The sequence below is a fragment of the Mus pahari genome, chromosome 7 (genome assembly GCF_900095145.1).
Source record: "Mus pahari chromosome 7, PAHARI_EIJ_v1.1, whole genome shotgun sequence".
NCBI classification, from domain to species: domain Eukaryota; kingdom Metazoa; phylum Chordata; class Mammalia; order Rodentia; family Muridae; genus Mus; species Mus pahari.
The window spans coordinates 86,575,193-86,591,330 of NC_034596.1; the positions used below are offsets into that span (position 1 = coordinate 86,575,193).

General features: G+C 38.6%; 1 protein-coding gene across 1 annotated transcript in view; it reads right to left on the reverse strand.

The window, feature by feature from the left end:
• Positions 1-1,531: 1,531 nt before the first annotated feature.
• The window catches only part of Gtf2a1 (general transcription factor IIA subunit 1), a 30,375-nt gene continuing 15,768 nt past the window's right edge, over positions 1,532-16,138 (reverse strand). The window contains exons 5-9 of the mRNA XM_021201877.2: positions 13,895-13,970; positions 13,106-13,239; positions 12,510-12,830; positions 8,143-8,232; positions 1,532-4,691 (exon numbers count right to left, since the gene is read on the reverse strand). Coding sequence (XP_021057536.1) covers positions 4,584-4,691; positions 8,143-8,232; positions 12,510-12,830; positions 13,106-13,239; positions 13,895-13,970 — 729 coding nt within the window. The 3' untranslated portion in view covers positions 1,532-4,583. The remainder of the gene's footprint in view (positions 4,692-8,142; positions 8,233-12,509; positions 12,831-13,105; positions 13,240-13,894; positions 13,971-16,138) is intronic.

The window sequence follows — 16,138 nt, forward strand, 5'->3', positions numbered from 1 at the left end:
GAAAACTTGATTTTCAATACAGCAAAAGAAAGCCTTTATATAAAAACTAGTACTTTTTTACACTGTCTTCTAATGCCAGAATATGCTTGTCAATAACACATTTCACAGTACACGCTGCGTGAATCTTGATGCCAGCCGGACTTTTAAACCGGCAGCACTGTAGGTGTGAGACATATTTAACAGAAATGTCAACATTTCAATTACAAAAGCCTCATGTAAAGAAAGATCCCCTCCTATCCTGTTTGACCCTAGAAACTGCACGGGACAAAGTTGTGTCACTAAGAAAGTGCGTGTGTTCGCGGGCATTCTGGTGGTATGAGAATACAAATGACTACCAGGCAAGAGCTCATCTACTGAAAGGCACACACTTCCATGTTAGTCATCTGCATGAACTTGGCACTACTGGCATCGTGTCCTATAAAAGGTGCCGTCACTCTGGGCACACACTGAAACAGATCAGCTACTGAAGACACTGCTTGCGTCCCTGGTTCCAACTTTGGGATAAGCTTGCTACTTTCATCTTAAAATTTTGCAAGTGGGAATCCCTGGCTTTCCAAAGGAATGACACTTTAATAGAACTTAATGACATCATCAGTTAAATGTTATGGCGAAAGCATGATTGAGAATGCAAAGCAAGTGACATTTACACAGCAAAAGCTATGATACTAAAGAACACCACATGCTACTTGATTTAAAAGGAACACAACAGAACAGCATGTAAGAGCACAGTCTGGTGTGTGGAGCTGTTGGAACCACCTTTCAGAGCTTTCCCAGATCAAAGGATTCGTCCAGGATGCCATCATTATTAGGCAATACATAGGTACAAATATAAATGGTCAGTTCCTCCTTCAAGACAAGCCCCCTTTGTGTCACTCTGAAAGAAATGGTTGTTCGCATTTGACAATGTTCAGCTAGAAGAAACAGGCCAGTGGACAATGCTAACCTTCAGTATGTCTGACTACACAGGGAGGCAGGACGTGTGCAGAATTAGCCTAAGAACTACTGATTAGCCCGTTTCACTGGAGCAGCACTGCTGGGCTGCCATAGGTAGTTCAGGTTACTGATCTCACTGAGTGAACACAGACCTAGAAACTATACTGAGGGAGGGACAACTCAGCAACTCATGGGATTCTGTTCCCTCCGTTCGCCAAGTTCTATACTTAAACCAGAACTGCTGTGTGCTTTGAGAATAGATTAAACAAACTTCCCCTCAAAAAGCTACATTAAGAAANCAAACAAACTTTAAAAAGCTTGTATTACCAGTAATGGAATCCAAGCAACTCTAACTCCTATCATGTGAGGACCCCACCACTGTTACCAAATTTCACAACATAAATTGGTTCAGTGGGGGTGCCAAGTGGGGAGGAGAAATCAACTGCATTAAAAAAATTTAAAAGATGTTCTTAAAAAAGTACTATATAGCTCACAGTTTTTCGTTTGTGATATACTTTAGTTTATCTGTTACTTCCAGAACTACATAAAGTCAAAATAAAGGAAGACAAAAATGGAAGACCAAAAAANATATGTCTGTTCTTACACAAGGTATATTTATCCTCTAATATGGTGACATCATTGCTATAATATAAAAAAAAAAAACTCTCAAAGGGAGACAACGCTGCATTCGTCCATACAAGCCACCAAAAGAAAACTTGATTTTCAATACAGCAAAAGAAAGCCTTTATATAAAAACTAGTACTTTTTTACACTGTCTTCTAATGCCAGAATATGCTTGTCAATAACACATTTCACAGTACACGCTGCGTGAATCTTGATGCCAGCCGGACTTTTAAACCGGCAGCACTGTAGGTGTGAGACATATTTAACAGAAATGTCAACATTTCAATTACAAAAGCCTCATGTAAAGAAAGATCCCCTCCTATCCTGTTTGACCCTAGAAACTGCACGGGACAAAGTTGTGTCACTAAGAAAGTGCGTGTGTTCGCGGGCATTCTGGTGGTATGAGAATACAAATGACTACCAGGCAAGAGCTCATCTACTGAAAGGCACACACTTCCATGTTAGTCATCTGCATGAACTTGGCACTACTGGCATCGTGTCCTATAAAAGGTGCCGTCACTCTGGGCACACACTGAAACAGATCAGCTACTGAAGACACTGCTTGCGTCCCTGGTTCCAACTTTGGGATAAGCTTGCTACTTTCATCTTAAAATTTTGCAAGTGGGAATCCCTGGCTTTCCAAAGGAATGACACTTTAATAGAACTTAATGACATCATCAGTTAAATGTTATGGCGAAAGCATGATTGAGAATGCAAAGCAAGTGACATTTACACAGCAAAAGCTATGATACTAAAGAACACCACATGCTACTTGATTTAAAAGGAACACAACAGAACAGCATGTAAGAGCACAGTCTGGTGTGTGGAGCTGTTGGAACCACCTTTCAGAGCTTTCCCAGATCAAAGGATTCGTCCAGGATGCCATCATTATTAGGCAATACATAGGTACAAATATAAATGGTCAGTTCCTCCTTCAAGACAAGCCCCCTTTGTGTCACTCTGAAAGAAATGGTTGTTCGCATTTGACAATGTTCAGCTAGAAGAAACAGGCCAGTGGACAATGCTAACCTTCAGTATGTCTGACTACACAGGGAGGCAGGACGTGTGCAGAATTAGCCTAAGAACTACTGATTAGCCCGTTTCACTGGAGCAGCACTGCTGGGCTGCCATAGGTAGTTCAGGTTACTGATCTCACTGAGTGAACACAGACCTAGAAACTATACTGAGGGAGGGACAACTCAGCAACTCATGGGATTCTGTTCCCTCCGTTCGCCAAGTTCTATACTTAAACCAGAACTGCTGTGTGCTTTGAGAATAGATTAAACAAACTTCCCCTCAAAAAGCTACATTAAGAAANCAAACAAACTTTAAAAAGCTTGTATTACCAGTAATGGAATCCAAGCAACTCTAACTCCTATCATGTGAGGACCCCACCACTGTTACCAAATTTCACAACATAAATTGGTTCAGTGGGGGTGCCAAGTGGGGAGGAGAAATCAACTGCATTAAAAAAATTTAAAAGATGTTCTTAAAAAAGTACTATATAGCTCACAGTTTTTCGTTTGTGATATACTTTAGTTTATCTGTTACTTCCAGAACTACATAAAGTCAAAATAAAGGAAGACAAAAATGGAAGACCAAAAAAAAAAAAAAAAAAAAAGTCAACAGGCAAGTTAACGAATGAACGTAACGAATGCAAACGTTGTCAGTCACTAGAACAGAAGTGAGGTGTGCAGCATCCCTGCAGGTCCCAGAAGGCTGCCTCTTTGTTCTGTGGAGCCCCTTACAGGAACAGAGCTACACATTCTCAACACACACTAAATGTCTAGAATTTCTGATATACAAGTCAAATCTCTTACAATGTGCAAACTGGAGCCCAAGTCTACATCACCAATAGCCTGGAAGGGCCACCCAATGAAAAAGAGGTAAATTTGTATTTAGTGGCCCACTTTCCTCTACCCCTTCCACCCTCAAACTTTTCCCTCGAATTACAAAGTTTTTTTAAAAATTTTTGTTTAATTAAAATAATTTTAAAAATCCTTTACTAGTAAACACAAGAAACTTTTATAATTACTAAATTGTTTAATAAAAATCCAGTCCTCATCACTTGCCCTTATGCTTAGACCAATGCACAGAATGTCATCCCAGGGTTTACATAGACTAATGCACAGTAAGCACACACTGTAGCCCAGAAGAAAACCCTCCACATCTCACGTGTACTATACAACTGCCGCTCGGTGGGACCTTTGTGAAATGAAAGCATATTCCTGAGAGCCAATTTGGGGTTTCCTCTTATAGAATGGGACTGAGCAGTTTTTCCGTAAGGAAATTAAGCTGTCACTTTAATTCTAGTAAACCTAGGTAAGACCCAAGTCTTTAAGTCACATTTAACAAGCATGAAAACCTAATTAAATCAAGCATCCATTCCTGGGTCAACTTTGTCTCTAAGCTGTGACCGTCGATCCTTTTCGTTAAATCTTACATAGATGTTCAGACAGCAGGGAAGCGAGAGGTATGTATTACTGAGGAGAGTAACAAGTAAAAATGTTTTTAAGACCTATTATGAGTTTTAAATTTTCTTATACAAGTGAATTAAAATTCAACACCATAATTCTTGCCCTTCTGTAAAAAGCTCACACGCAATTTTTACCAAATATAACCACATACAATAAGCAGTTTCAGTTCAATCTATCAAAAGGGTAATTCTTCGGGTCATTCCAACAAGTATCTTCTGATTGAGCCCAACTTGGAGAAACAAATATAGACAAAGCTTTACATGCTAATTACCAATGGCAGGTTCCTGTATTTAAAATCGACAGTTACAGTTTTCCTACATAAACCCCTCCCCCGCCCAGCAACCCCAGGTGCTACAGTTCCATGGCTTGCCGGTCTGAAGTAGTGTCTATGTGGTCAAGGCCTAGCCCTGCTCCGGTAGCTTTGCTTCTACTGCGCTTTTCTGACATGCAGAAGTGAAGTTTTGGCTGATATATGTCCCAAGTTTCAAACCGTCCATTTTAACTTTGTAAGTTTCTTTGTCTTATTTATAAAAGGAAAGAAGCAACTCTTCACCACTCTGCGTCTCCAATGGCTTTGGAAAATATATAATCTCTTCCATTAAGATTCATAATGCCATCCTTGAGATGAAATTTCCATTTATTTTTACTTCTGTGTATCTAAACAAAAATTAAGAATGCAAGAGATGTAATAGGAAAACACAACAAAACCTCATTCATAATAAAACCACAAGCTTTGTCTTATATAATTACTATATTTGAAAATTGAAATTTGAAAAAAAGAATTTTGAAATTTTCTTAATATTTATCAAAAAACACTATGTAGATTTAATTTTTTAATAATTTGTTAATAGCTCTCAGTAATTTGTATTCAAATAAAAGTTAAGAGTTATCTGCAAACAATGCAATTGTGGCCTTATTTCTTTTACTAAAATAAACTCTCAAATAACCATGCCTAATATGGATCTTTCACATAATAATGCACACAGAAATGCTCACTGGATACACATTTCTGAGATCTCGATCCTAAAGCCCTACGGCCTTATCCTCTTAGCACAGACACCCTCTGGCATATTTATGACGCATGGCTGTTCAATGTCTATCTGATTATAATTAGAAATTTGTCTAAAGCCAGGCGTGGTGCTGCACGCCTTTAATCCCAGCACTCAGGAGGCAGAGACAGGCAGATTTCTGAGTTCGAGGCCAGCCTGGTCTACAAAGTGAGTTCCAGGACAGCCAGGGATACACAGAGAAACCCTGTCTCGAAAAAAAAAAAAAAAAAAAAAAAAAAAAACAAAAAAAAAAAGAAATTTGTCTAGACTGTACCCTGCTTCCGCTAACATTCACTTACTGATCCTAGCATTTCCTTTTGATGTAAATAATGTTTTGTGCATCTGGAAATCACTGAGCAAGCTCTTGCTCTAGACTCAAAACTTCTCATTAAGACAAAACAGAGACTAATGTTAGAATGAAGGTAGAACAGAGACTCATATTCAGAAAGAAGTCCAAAAATTCAAAATTGGAGTCATATTGATTTGTATTTGCACAGAAGTACAAAGTATAAATTACAAATTTAAAAGCATTTCTTTACGAGCCTAAGCCCTTCATAAACACACCAAATGCCAATAAAATGTCTTTAATGTCCAAAGAAAATGTATTCAAGTAAAATTACTTCTAACAATGGTGAAACCTCACACTCCACTTTTTTCACCAACATTCCAAGTGTTCTTTAATCAGCAGAAACTTGCCATTCTATTAGCATTTCAACTAAGCCACAACTTGCCAGGCAACATCTTCATTATTTCTCCTGTGCTTTTCTTAGAATTCACTCACTGTTGAAATACAAAGCTAAGACTTCAAAACAAACTTCTAAAAAATCAAATTGGCCCAAACCCCATTCATTTCTCATTTTAAATAACCCAGGCAACTTCACCATTTACTTACCGAAGCACTCATTATAGTCTTTCAGTCTTTCTAGTTTTTTAAATAGAACTCTGAAAACTCTGAAATTGTTTTTCACTAGGCTTAGTAAACCTTCTCTCATTTTATTGGTTTAAAACATGAATGTATCTGGGATACAAGACAAACCAACTTTACTAACACTTAAAAACTGAATACAGCAGGATGGGATGAGGAACAGTCAGAGGGTGAACCAGGAGGGAAATGAAATCTGGAGTGTAAAAAAAAAGAATACAGGGATTTAAAAAAAAAAAAAATGAATAGAGCTTATCAAAGGAGAATACACTATTCTCTTAAAACAAGAAAATACTTCGAGGAATATTTTTTAGTCAAGCTCTTGTCTGGTAACCTGCCATCATGAAACTGTGTTTTGGGTATTTGGCTGCAAGCAGGTCTCTTCAGACTAACTGCTGTTTTAACCTCATACTCTTTCTGCAGCTAACAAAAAATCCCATCTGCCGTACAGTTTGTGATAGAGGTTATTAAAAACATTCATCTGAAGTCACAATGCACTAAAACAGATCAATCATGTAACAGACTTTAGGTTACTGGTATGCAACTGACCTGGTTTTACCTTTTGTTAATTAAGAAGGAAGACACACGTATTGCCAGTCCCCCTACTGACCTGTTTGGTTAGGCACAGCTACTTATACTCATTGTTAACAACAAAAAAGTAAGATCTTTTTAAGCTGAAGAGAATTTCATGTACAAATACTACATGTTCATACCCAAATTCTAGTCTCTGAGTACTTAGCACTTACTGCTACTCATTAAACATTTGTTTAAGAAAAGAACACATGGGTACAAAGAAAAATCAGTAATATGTGAACTTACAATCAGTTTCAGGACTGATAAGCACTTATCGCTTAATGACGTAACTCTAAAAATCCTAACTAGAACACTAATGCAGCAATTCTCAACCCTTGGGGGCTGACCGACCTTTTCACAGGACTGCCTAAGTTAGAAAGACTGAAAACCACTACGCACTGAGAGTTATTAACAAAACATTATAAGAGAACATTCTGCTAAAGACCTAAAAATATAATAATCATAAAAAAAATAACTGCAATAATTAGGCAGTTAAAAGAAATAGCTCAGCTGTTAAGAGCACTGGCTGCTCTTCCAGATGACCATCATCTGCAGGGTGGCTCACAACCTTCTGTAACTCCAGTTCCAGGGCATCTGGAAACCCTCCTCTCGCCTTTGCAGGCACCAGGCACAAATGTGGTGCACATACATACATGGGGGCAAAGCACTCGTACACTTAAAAATGGAGGGAAAGCCGGGCGTGGTGGCGCACACCTTTAATTCCAGCACGCAGGAGGCAGAGGCAGGCGGATTTCTGAGTTCGAGGCCAGCCTGGTCTACAAAGTGAGTTCCAGGACAGCCAGGGCTATACAGAGAAACTCTGTCTCGAAAAACAAAAAAACAAGAACAAAAAAAAACAAACAAACAAAAAAAAAACAAAACAAAACAAAAAAAGGAGACTTAAAAAAAAATAAAAAAAAACTAAAACCTTATAAACTAATGGGGAAAAAAACCAAAACTCAATAATCAGTTCTAAACAGCCTGGCTTTAAACTTCCTCAAAGAGAAAAAAAATACATAAAAATTTTAAGAAATCTCATAAAACTCATAAATTAGGTCTTTTCGGACTCAAGGGAGCTGAAGTTTATGAAAGACAAAATTATCACATTAGTTTTGTCATTGGAAAGTGGGGGGCGCCTGTTACAAGGTGACATCATATGAATAGAAAAATGATCATCATCTCTCTCATTATGCCCATTACTTTGTTTCCAAAGGCAGTGGTAAAGAATTAAGATCTATTCATTCTACTCAAACAACTGTGAAACAATCACAATGTGTCTTTCTTTTCACACTGGCTATAAAGGAAAGAAGGCAAGCCAGACATGGTGGCATGAGCCCAGACTGAAGCAGGAGGAATACAGTTGAATACAAAGTCATCATCAACTAGCTGCTTCCTACACAGCAAGTTCCTGGTCATCCTGTAATAAGTAAAACCTGGTCTCAGGAGTAGAAGAAAAACACAAATACAGGCAGTCATCATCTGCCTAATGTTTCAGTAAGGCTGAAAAGACGCTTTAGAGAGATTACAGTAAAAACAATGCTCACACCGAATGCGAAGTCCTTACCTTATCATACTGGCAGACAACAACATTTTCTGTGTCAAAGAGTTCCTGCCCTTCCTCGTCACTTACGTCATCTTCACTGTTGAGGGGCTCCTGCAAATAAAAGGAGACTTATTACACAGATCTCATGTATTGCTATGAAGTTTCCTGTAGTGACAAAAGTACCGTGGCCTTACCGGTCTCTGGGAAGGATGTCAGGTGTATACCTGGGCACACTGAATGCAGTGCTGTCAATGCTTAAGGTTTGCGGATGCTATTTCAGCAGGAAAGTAAGAAAAGTTAAGCTAGAGAACTCGGAAGACTCAAACATTTATTAACCTTTAACATTATTTCCTTTAACATCTTTTAACATGTAGGGTTCATTATTAACATTTATTTCCTTTGGGGCTCATTAGAAAGCATTGTCTGCTCATGTATAAGACCTGGGTTCACGGCCCAACATCCACTATGGCAGCTCACAACCATTCCTAACTGCATCTCAGGGCACCAGATGCCCTCTTCATACCTCCCTGTGTACCAAGCACTCACATAGTGAACATACATGCAGGCAAAACACTCATGCACATATTTTTAAATTTCCTTATTTATTAATAACTGCACAAGATAAATTCTCGTTTCAGATGCCCAGAAATAAACCTCAGAAGATATGAAGGCTTCATGAGGTCATGATATTACGTACCAGCAACAGTTTAAAAGAAAAGAAAAAAAAAATGACACTGAAGAAGAAAGCAAAGAATACAATTGTTTTGCAGTGCGGCCTGAGGACTGTACTAAAGACTAAGATTCTAAATGCTGATCAGTACTGTCAATATGACATGGTGGAAAAAATAATTAAGATTTAAATTAGTCTTAAATGTAGAGGATGAAATATCTCAGGGCCAAAAATAAAACCAAAGAAGGGGATAAAATAAGGTTAAACTTTCATTTGCAGTGTTAGACAAAAGCTTTAACTCAGATTTAAATGAAGACAAGACAAAACAGAGATAGAAAGGAAAATAATCAAGGATGTTAAAGCCTAGGTATATGCCACTCACACATAGGGTATATGACATATATACTCTTTGAACAGAAATGTCTATGTTAAGTGAGAAAAAAATGATAAAACTGTTTAGAAAATAACTTCCTATCTCCATAGTTCCAGAGCACTCCACCAACTTTACCCATAGGCAATTACTCTCTATCTCCAGGCAACCACCAATCTACTTTCTGACTTCATGAATTTGCCTATTCTGTGAATATAAATAAAGCAATACAATGTGTGGGTGGGTGTCTGTGCTGGTCTTTTGGATGTTCAATGTATACTCATGTAGCAGCATGCACAGTACTTTGAGCTTCTTAGAGTCAAATACTACTCTACTGTATAGCTATGCCACATTTTCTTTGCCGTTCACTAGCCATTCACAGACAGTCGGGATACTTGCATTGTTTGGACAGTGACAAGAGTATCACTGTGAGCACTCATGTACATGTTTTTGTCTGAACTCCTGCTTTCAATGCTTTGCTATATGCATTTGCAAGTGAAACTTAGCAGCACATTGCTAATTCTCTGCTTAACTCTGAAAAACCACCACTACACTGTTTCCCATAAAAGCCATCCATACCACTTCATATTCACACCAGAAACATGTAAGGGTTCCAAATCTTCACCATCATTTATAAACTTTCTTTTAAAATTACACCATTGTTGGTTAGAGAAATGGCTGAGCAATTGAGAGTACTGGCTGCTTTTCCAGAGGGCCTGGGTTCAATTCCAGCACCCACAGGGCAGTTCACAACCATTTATAATTTCAATCCCAGGGATCGGGCACCCTCTCCTCTGGCCTCTGTAGGCAATGAATGCATGTAATACATGGAAATACATCAGACAAAACAGCCATACATGTAATTTTTTTTATTATTATACTTTTCCTAGTAGGTATGATGACCCCCCAATTGTGGTTTAAATTTCCATTTCCCTAATGACTAACAATTCTTAAGAAAAGAAAAGCACATCTGTTATTACAGTTTCTGGTGGTCAAAAGCATAAGCACACCAGAGAATGTTTCCCTGTGCAGTCTCACACAGGTTAAAATGTATGGTCTGACAAGTCGTACTGTCAGCTGACCCTTTGGGTCTTTCCAAGCTCATTCAGACGGCCAGCAGGACTGAACTGCTTAAAGTTATAAGGCTGAGACTTTCTTGTAATGCTCTCCAGCTGAGGGGTAGGTGGTTCAATGGCAGGATACAGTAAAAAGCAGCAAATATCCAGATGCTGTTCATGGTGTCACATGCCTTTAAAACCATCACCCGAGAGGTGGGGGTACAGGCCAGCCTGGTCTACATAGCAAGTCCCAGGAGAGCCAGAGCTACAGAGCCTGCCTCAAAACAACAAAAACAAAAAACATCCCCCTACCCCCGTCCCCAGTTTAGCCAGGCATGGACAGAGGTGCACAACTTTGATCCTAGTTGTGGATCACAGGAGGCATTAAGTTCCAGGCCAGCCAGGGATTCTTAAGGAGACCCTGTCTCAAAAACAATTAAAAACTAAACAAAAAACAGAAGAGATTATATAATTTTTTTAAATACAAATTCTTTCATAAGGATACTATCAACATAAGAACTGGTGAGAGGATTATGAGAAAAGAAATTACAAAAGCATTCATATGTATTGATATAAACCTCTGCCAATGTGAGTCTAGCTGTTAGGGAAAGAATACATGACCAAGCTGTGTCACATAAAGAACTCAAGACTGGTTTGCAAATTAGGACCACTCAATAAAATTCATAAATAGCAGTCTATGAGTGGGATACAGTGACCAATGGTTGCAGAGAGGCATTTAATAATAAAATATATTTCCTTATAATTTTAAAAAAAAAAAAAGCAAAACACTTGGTGCTCACTTAGCCCCAAAAGACATCTACAAGGGGGAAAAAAAACCAACAACAAATACACTTAATCATAGATCATTATAAAAAAAATCTTCCACATAAAAAACAAAAGAGACAACAAAAGCATTAGTACAAAACCATGAGGCTGGCTCAACAATGACTATTACAAATTCTGTACATATCTATAACTCAAGCAAGCTGGAGAAATACAATATAAATGTCATTTATGGAAAGACTAAAATTTGGGAAAGGGTTAGAAATAATGCACACTAGCCATTTCGACATAGTAAAAATGTAAGTAACAAGTAAATACATGAAACGCAACTGAAGCTCCTAGTATTCAAGCAAGTTCAAACTAAAGACACCATTATTCAGACTGGAAAAAAATTCAACAGTCTGCCACTATGAGGAATTGATAACATATTGACATCTACAAATTCCAGACAACACGGCAGGATAGTCTCCGTAAGGTAAGTTGGCAAGTCCAGGTTCAGGTGTAATACTAAAGAGAAACGCAGGAGTTCCCAGAACACAAGCCACCCAAATGCTCGCTCACAAGATCCAGCAGGGCAATCAAATTATAGTACAATCAAGAGTAAAAATGAGCTATATACTATAACCTAGATGAACCTTAGTGACATGATTTTAAGAAATTTAACAGAAACTACATTTTAAAATATTGCACTTATGCTATACATGGACAAGAAAAACTCAAGGAGAGGCAGAGGCAGGCGGATTTCTGAGTTCGAGGCCAGCCTGGTCTACAAAGTGAGTTCCAGGACAGCCAGAGCTATACAGAGAAACCCTGTCTCGAAAAAGGAAAAAGGAAAAAGGAAAAGAAAGAAAAAAGGAAAAAGGAAAGGGGAAAAGAAAGAAAAAAGGAAAAAGGCGTGAAGATCAGATCACTGAGGACCTGCTATGGAATATGACAAAGGGCCAAGGATGGCTTTGGCTGGAGCTGTCACATTCAGTTTTTCGCCAGGTTCCTCACTCCCCATATACCATCATACCTTTTTAATCAATAAAAGACATAATCAATTATATCTATCTTTTTACCAATATATTATGTTTAAACCACATTACAGATAACTAAGGGAAAGAATTTGATTTGCACTACCCTCTATCCCTATTAACATAATACCCATTTGATACACATACCTTTAAAATGAGCTTATAATAGTTACTGTTAATACCATCAGGACCTATAGTGAATTACCTAGGAGGCATACCTCACTCAGGGCATATCTATGAGGGATTATCTAGGTCCTGAGCATGCCTACAGTGGACTGTGATAAAAATATTAACTGACTTAGGAAGACTCACAGTACTGAGTGTACAGCACCACACTCTAGGCTTGGGGATTGGGAAGTATAAGGAAAAAACGAATTGAGTGCAAGCATCCACCTCTCTCTGCCTCTGGGGAAAAAAAGCATATAATGTTCGTGCTTAGCAAAAGTGAACGATGAGTGCCTTTTCTTCTCAAAGCTTTTATAGAAACTTACTTCTTCCACCTGTCCATCTTCAGCTCCATCTTTCTCTTTATCTTCTTCCTCATCATCATCATAGTCTTCTTCTTCATCTTCGTCTTCCTCCGAAGATGTATCCCCTGTTCCATCAACTTGCAGCACCAATGGAGCTTGCTGTTGGGCAGGCTGGGCCTGTGGCTGCGGCTGTCCAGCTGCAGGTATCTGCGCTTGGGCCGGTGTGGGTGTTGCCACTGTGGTAGGAATGACCTGAGTCTTGTTTCCTGTAAATAAGATTTGCTGTGGCTGGATGATGACACCCGTCTGTGGTGACATCCCTCCAGGAAGCGGGGCTAGGACCTAGGGCAAACAAAACCACCTATTAGCAACTGGTTAGAGGGATCAAACGTCCAAAACCAAACTAATCATAATTCAGTTTTAAACATGAGGAATGTACATTCAGCTTGAAGGCACAGAATCTTAACTCAGTGCAATTGTTTCTGACTGCTGCACACATATTAACTTATCTGAGGCAAAGAGAGGGGACGCACATAAGAAAGTGATACAACTACAGCAGCAGAGGCAGAAGCCCAAGAAAACGGATACCCAGGGGCTGGTAGGTAAAACTGCTTTACCTGCTGGATAACAGGTGCTTGGACTCCACCAGGCTGCATTTGTGGTATAACTTGTTGCTGTAGAACAACTGACTGCTGAGGCTGCAAGATATACTGGGCACCGTTGGCTGCTCTGACCACCTGAAGCAGCTGGCCTAAGGCAAAAAAGAATACAGTCCAAGCTGCTATTTCAATAACAATTAATACACAAAGAAATTTATACTGCTTACACACAGCTCAGTGATTACAAGCACTGGCTGCTCTTCCTGAGAACTAGGGTTCCATCCCCATCACTCAAATGGGAGCTCACAGGCATTTCTAACCCCAGCTCTAGGGAATCCAATAGCCTCTCCTGGCACCCCAGGTAACTGCAAGCATGTGGTGCAGATATACAAGCAGGCAAAATACCCATACATACAAAATTTAAAACTGAAATAAAAAAGACTTTATGATAGCCTTTAATTACTTTTGGTCACATGGTAATAGTCAAGGAAGTATAATAAATAGGATCAGATATTTCAATAGTTGTTTTTAAATATTCAAGATGGGGGGGGGTGCGGCTGGAGAGACGGCTCAATGGTTAAGAGCACTGACTGCTCTTTCAGAGATTCTGAGTTCAATTCCCAGCAACCACATGGTGGCTCACATCCATCCATAATGAGCTCTGATGCCCCCTTCTAGGCTATCTGAAGACAGCTACAGTGTACTTACATATAATAAATAAATAAATCTTTTAAAAAAAAAAAAAAAGAGTTACTTGATTATAACTTCTTAACAGTATTTAAAACTGCTTCCCATGTTTCTAGTTACCTGAATTTGTCAGTAGTTGTTGAACAGGAGTCACTCCTGCAGGGAGAGCCAAGGTAGCAGCTGTAGCAGCAGCACTCTGGAATTAAAAAAAAAAAACAAAGAAAAATCATATTTGCGCATGCACTTAAGATCTTAGTTTATGTACAGTGCATTTTACCAGTACATGGAGGAATTTACTAAAATAGCATTCTAGCAACAAGATTAAGTTCTATGTGGCACAAGGAAGACAACACAGCCTAAATAACATATTGAAGTATTTCAAGGAAGGAGAGGTCTAATTAGTTCCCTTAGCAAATTTACTCCAAGTAACCTCATAGGGAAGCTTCTTTTGTTCCAAATTTAAGCTCTCCCTGTCTGAGCCTAACCGGTAGGTTTTTAGAAATATATGTTCTAACAGCCATGTTGTACCATATGAGACCACCATTCCATTATTGCTAGACCATATACTGAGAACCATTTTTTGGTTGCTTCCACCCAATTTCATGTTCGTCATCATTTAAGGCCTTGTTTCTGGTTTTCTACATTACTACCAGAATCAACAGTCTCCATAAAAAGTTATCTCAGAATCTCCGGTTTCTGTAACTGGCAATTCTAAGATGCCACATTATCTAAAAAGAGGAACACATTGACACAATCCATCCAGGTAATATACGCAATAGGTTAAGTAGTTCTTAGTCCAAATCTGGGAGTCAGAATTATCTCAACTTCAGATATTTTTCCTAAACTAAGAAATACTTGTACACACACACACACACACACACACACACACACACACGTCCTAGATATGTGAATTCAAAGATCTAGAAATGAAATTTATTTTTGATACATACATTTATACATGTTTTGAATATAATTTCATATTTTAGTACCCTTTTGTTTTTTCTTAAAGTAGATCTTGCAAGTAATCCTCTCTTGCCTGGAATTCACTGCCCAGGCAATTTGGTCTTCAACTTGAAGTCATTCTCCTGCCTTTGCTTCCCCAGTACAGGGATCCCAGGTGTGTACCAACATTCTTGGTCTTTTTTTTTTTTTTTTTCTTTAGGACAGGGCCCCACTCTAGTCCAGGCTGGCCTCAACTGGTAATCCTCCTGTCTCTGCCTCCTGAGGGAAGGGATTACACAGTGCCCTATGACAGCCCCAGTGAGACTGAGTTTTGACTGCAATCACTCCATTTAGTTCTTCTGAAGATTTTTAATTCTTGCTTGCCCCAAAAGGTTACTATCACTGTTAGCTTAATTTTGTACTTTTACATATTTTTATGCATCTCACTGTAACTTTATGTAGCTTTTATTCCATTATGCTTAGATATTCCTTAATACACACAACCATTAATTATTGTTTGATTTATAGTTTTAGGAAACTAACATTTAGATTGAGTTTAAGGAAATGAGTATATATGCTTTAGAGAAGCTAATGAGAAAGACTCAGGAGCAGGAGAGATGGCTCGGTGGCTAAGAGCATTTACTGCCCTTGCACAGAATTAGATTCTTTCTATTTATTCCCAGCACCCACATGACAGCCCACAACCATCTTCACCACCAAGTCCAGGGCACCTGCCCACTCTCTTTTGTGCCCTACAGGCACCAGGCAGGTGTGTGATATACAAGCATACACGCAGGCAAGCAGTCAGACACATAGGAAAAAACATTTATAAATAATACAAATAAGTGAAAATAAAAACTGGAGTTGCTAGTATATGAAGTTGCAAAACTGGCAGTACACAGGAGGAAGTCGTGTGACTAACAAGTGATCCTGCTTCTTAGATGCTTACACATCACAGCTGCAAACTCTTAGGGATCACAGTTGCCACTCAGAAAGTCAAAAGTGTTTGTAAAAATATTTTCATTAAAAACCAAAAAACTCGTTGCTAACAATACTTACACAGACCAAGAGACAATTTCAGAAATGATTTTTGTCTTTAGTAATAATTTTGGTTGATTTTAAAAATAAAATGCCTCAATTGAGGCACTACCTTACAATATTTATAGCCTACACATTGTAAGAAAATAAGTCATTTGTGGTAAAATACTAAATAAGTGGTCAGACTCTGCTTTCATGTTTCTTTTACAACATTAACGATCTGGCGACACATTATAAGAGCCTGAGGGGCTTCTTTCAGTTCATAGTTAAGCGCTCTGATGTATCTGATGAGAGATTACGAGCCTTAAGTAGGAGACGTTTAAGAATGGGATATTCATCATGCTCATGCCGGCAAGATACTGCTGAAGGGACCCTGATACTGTG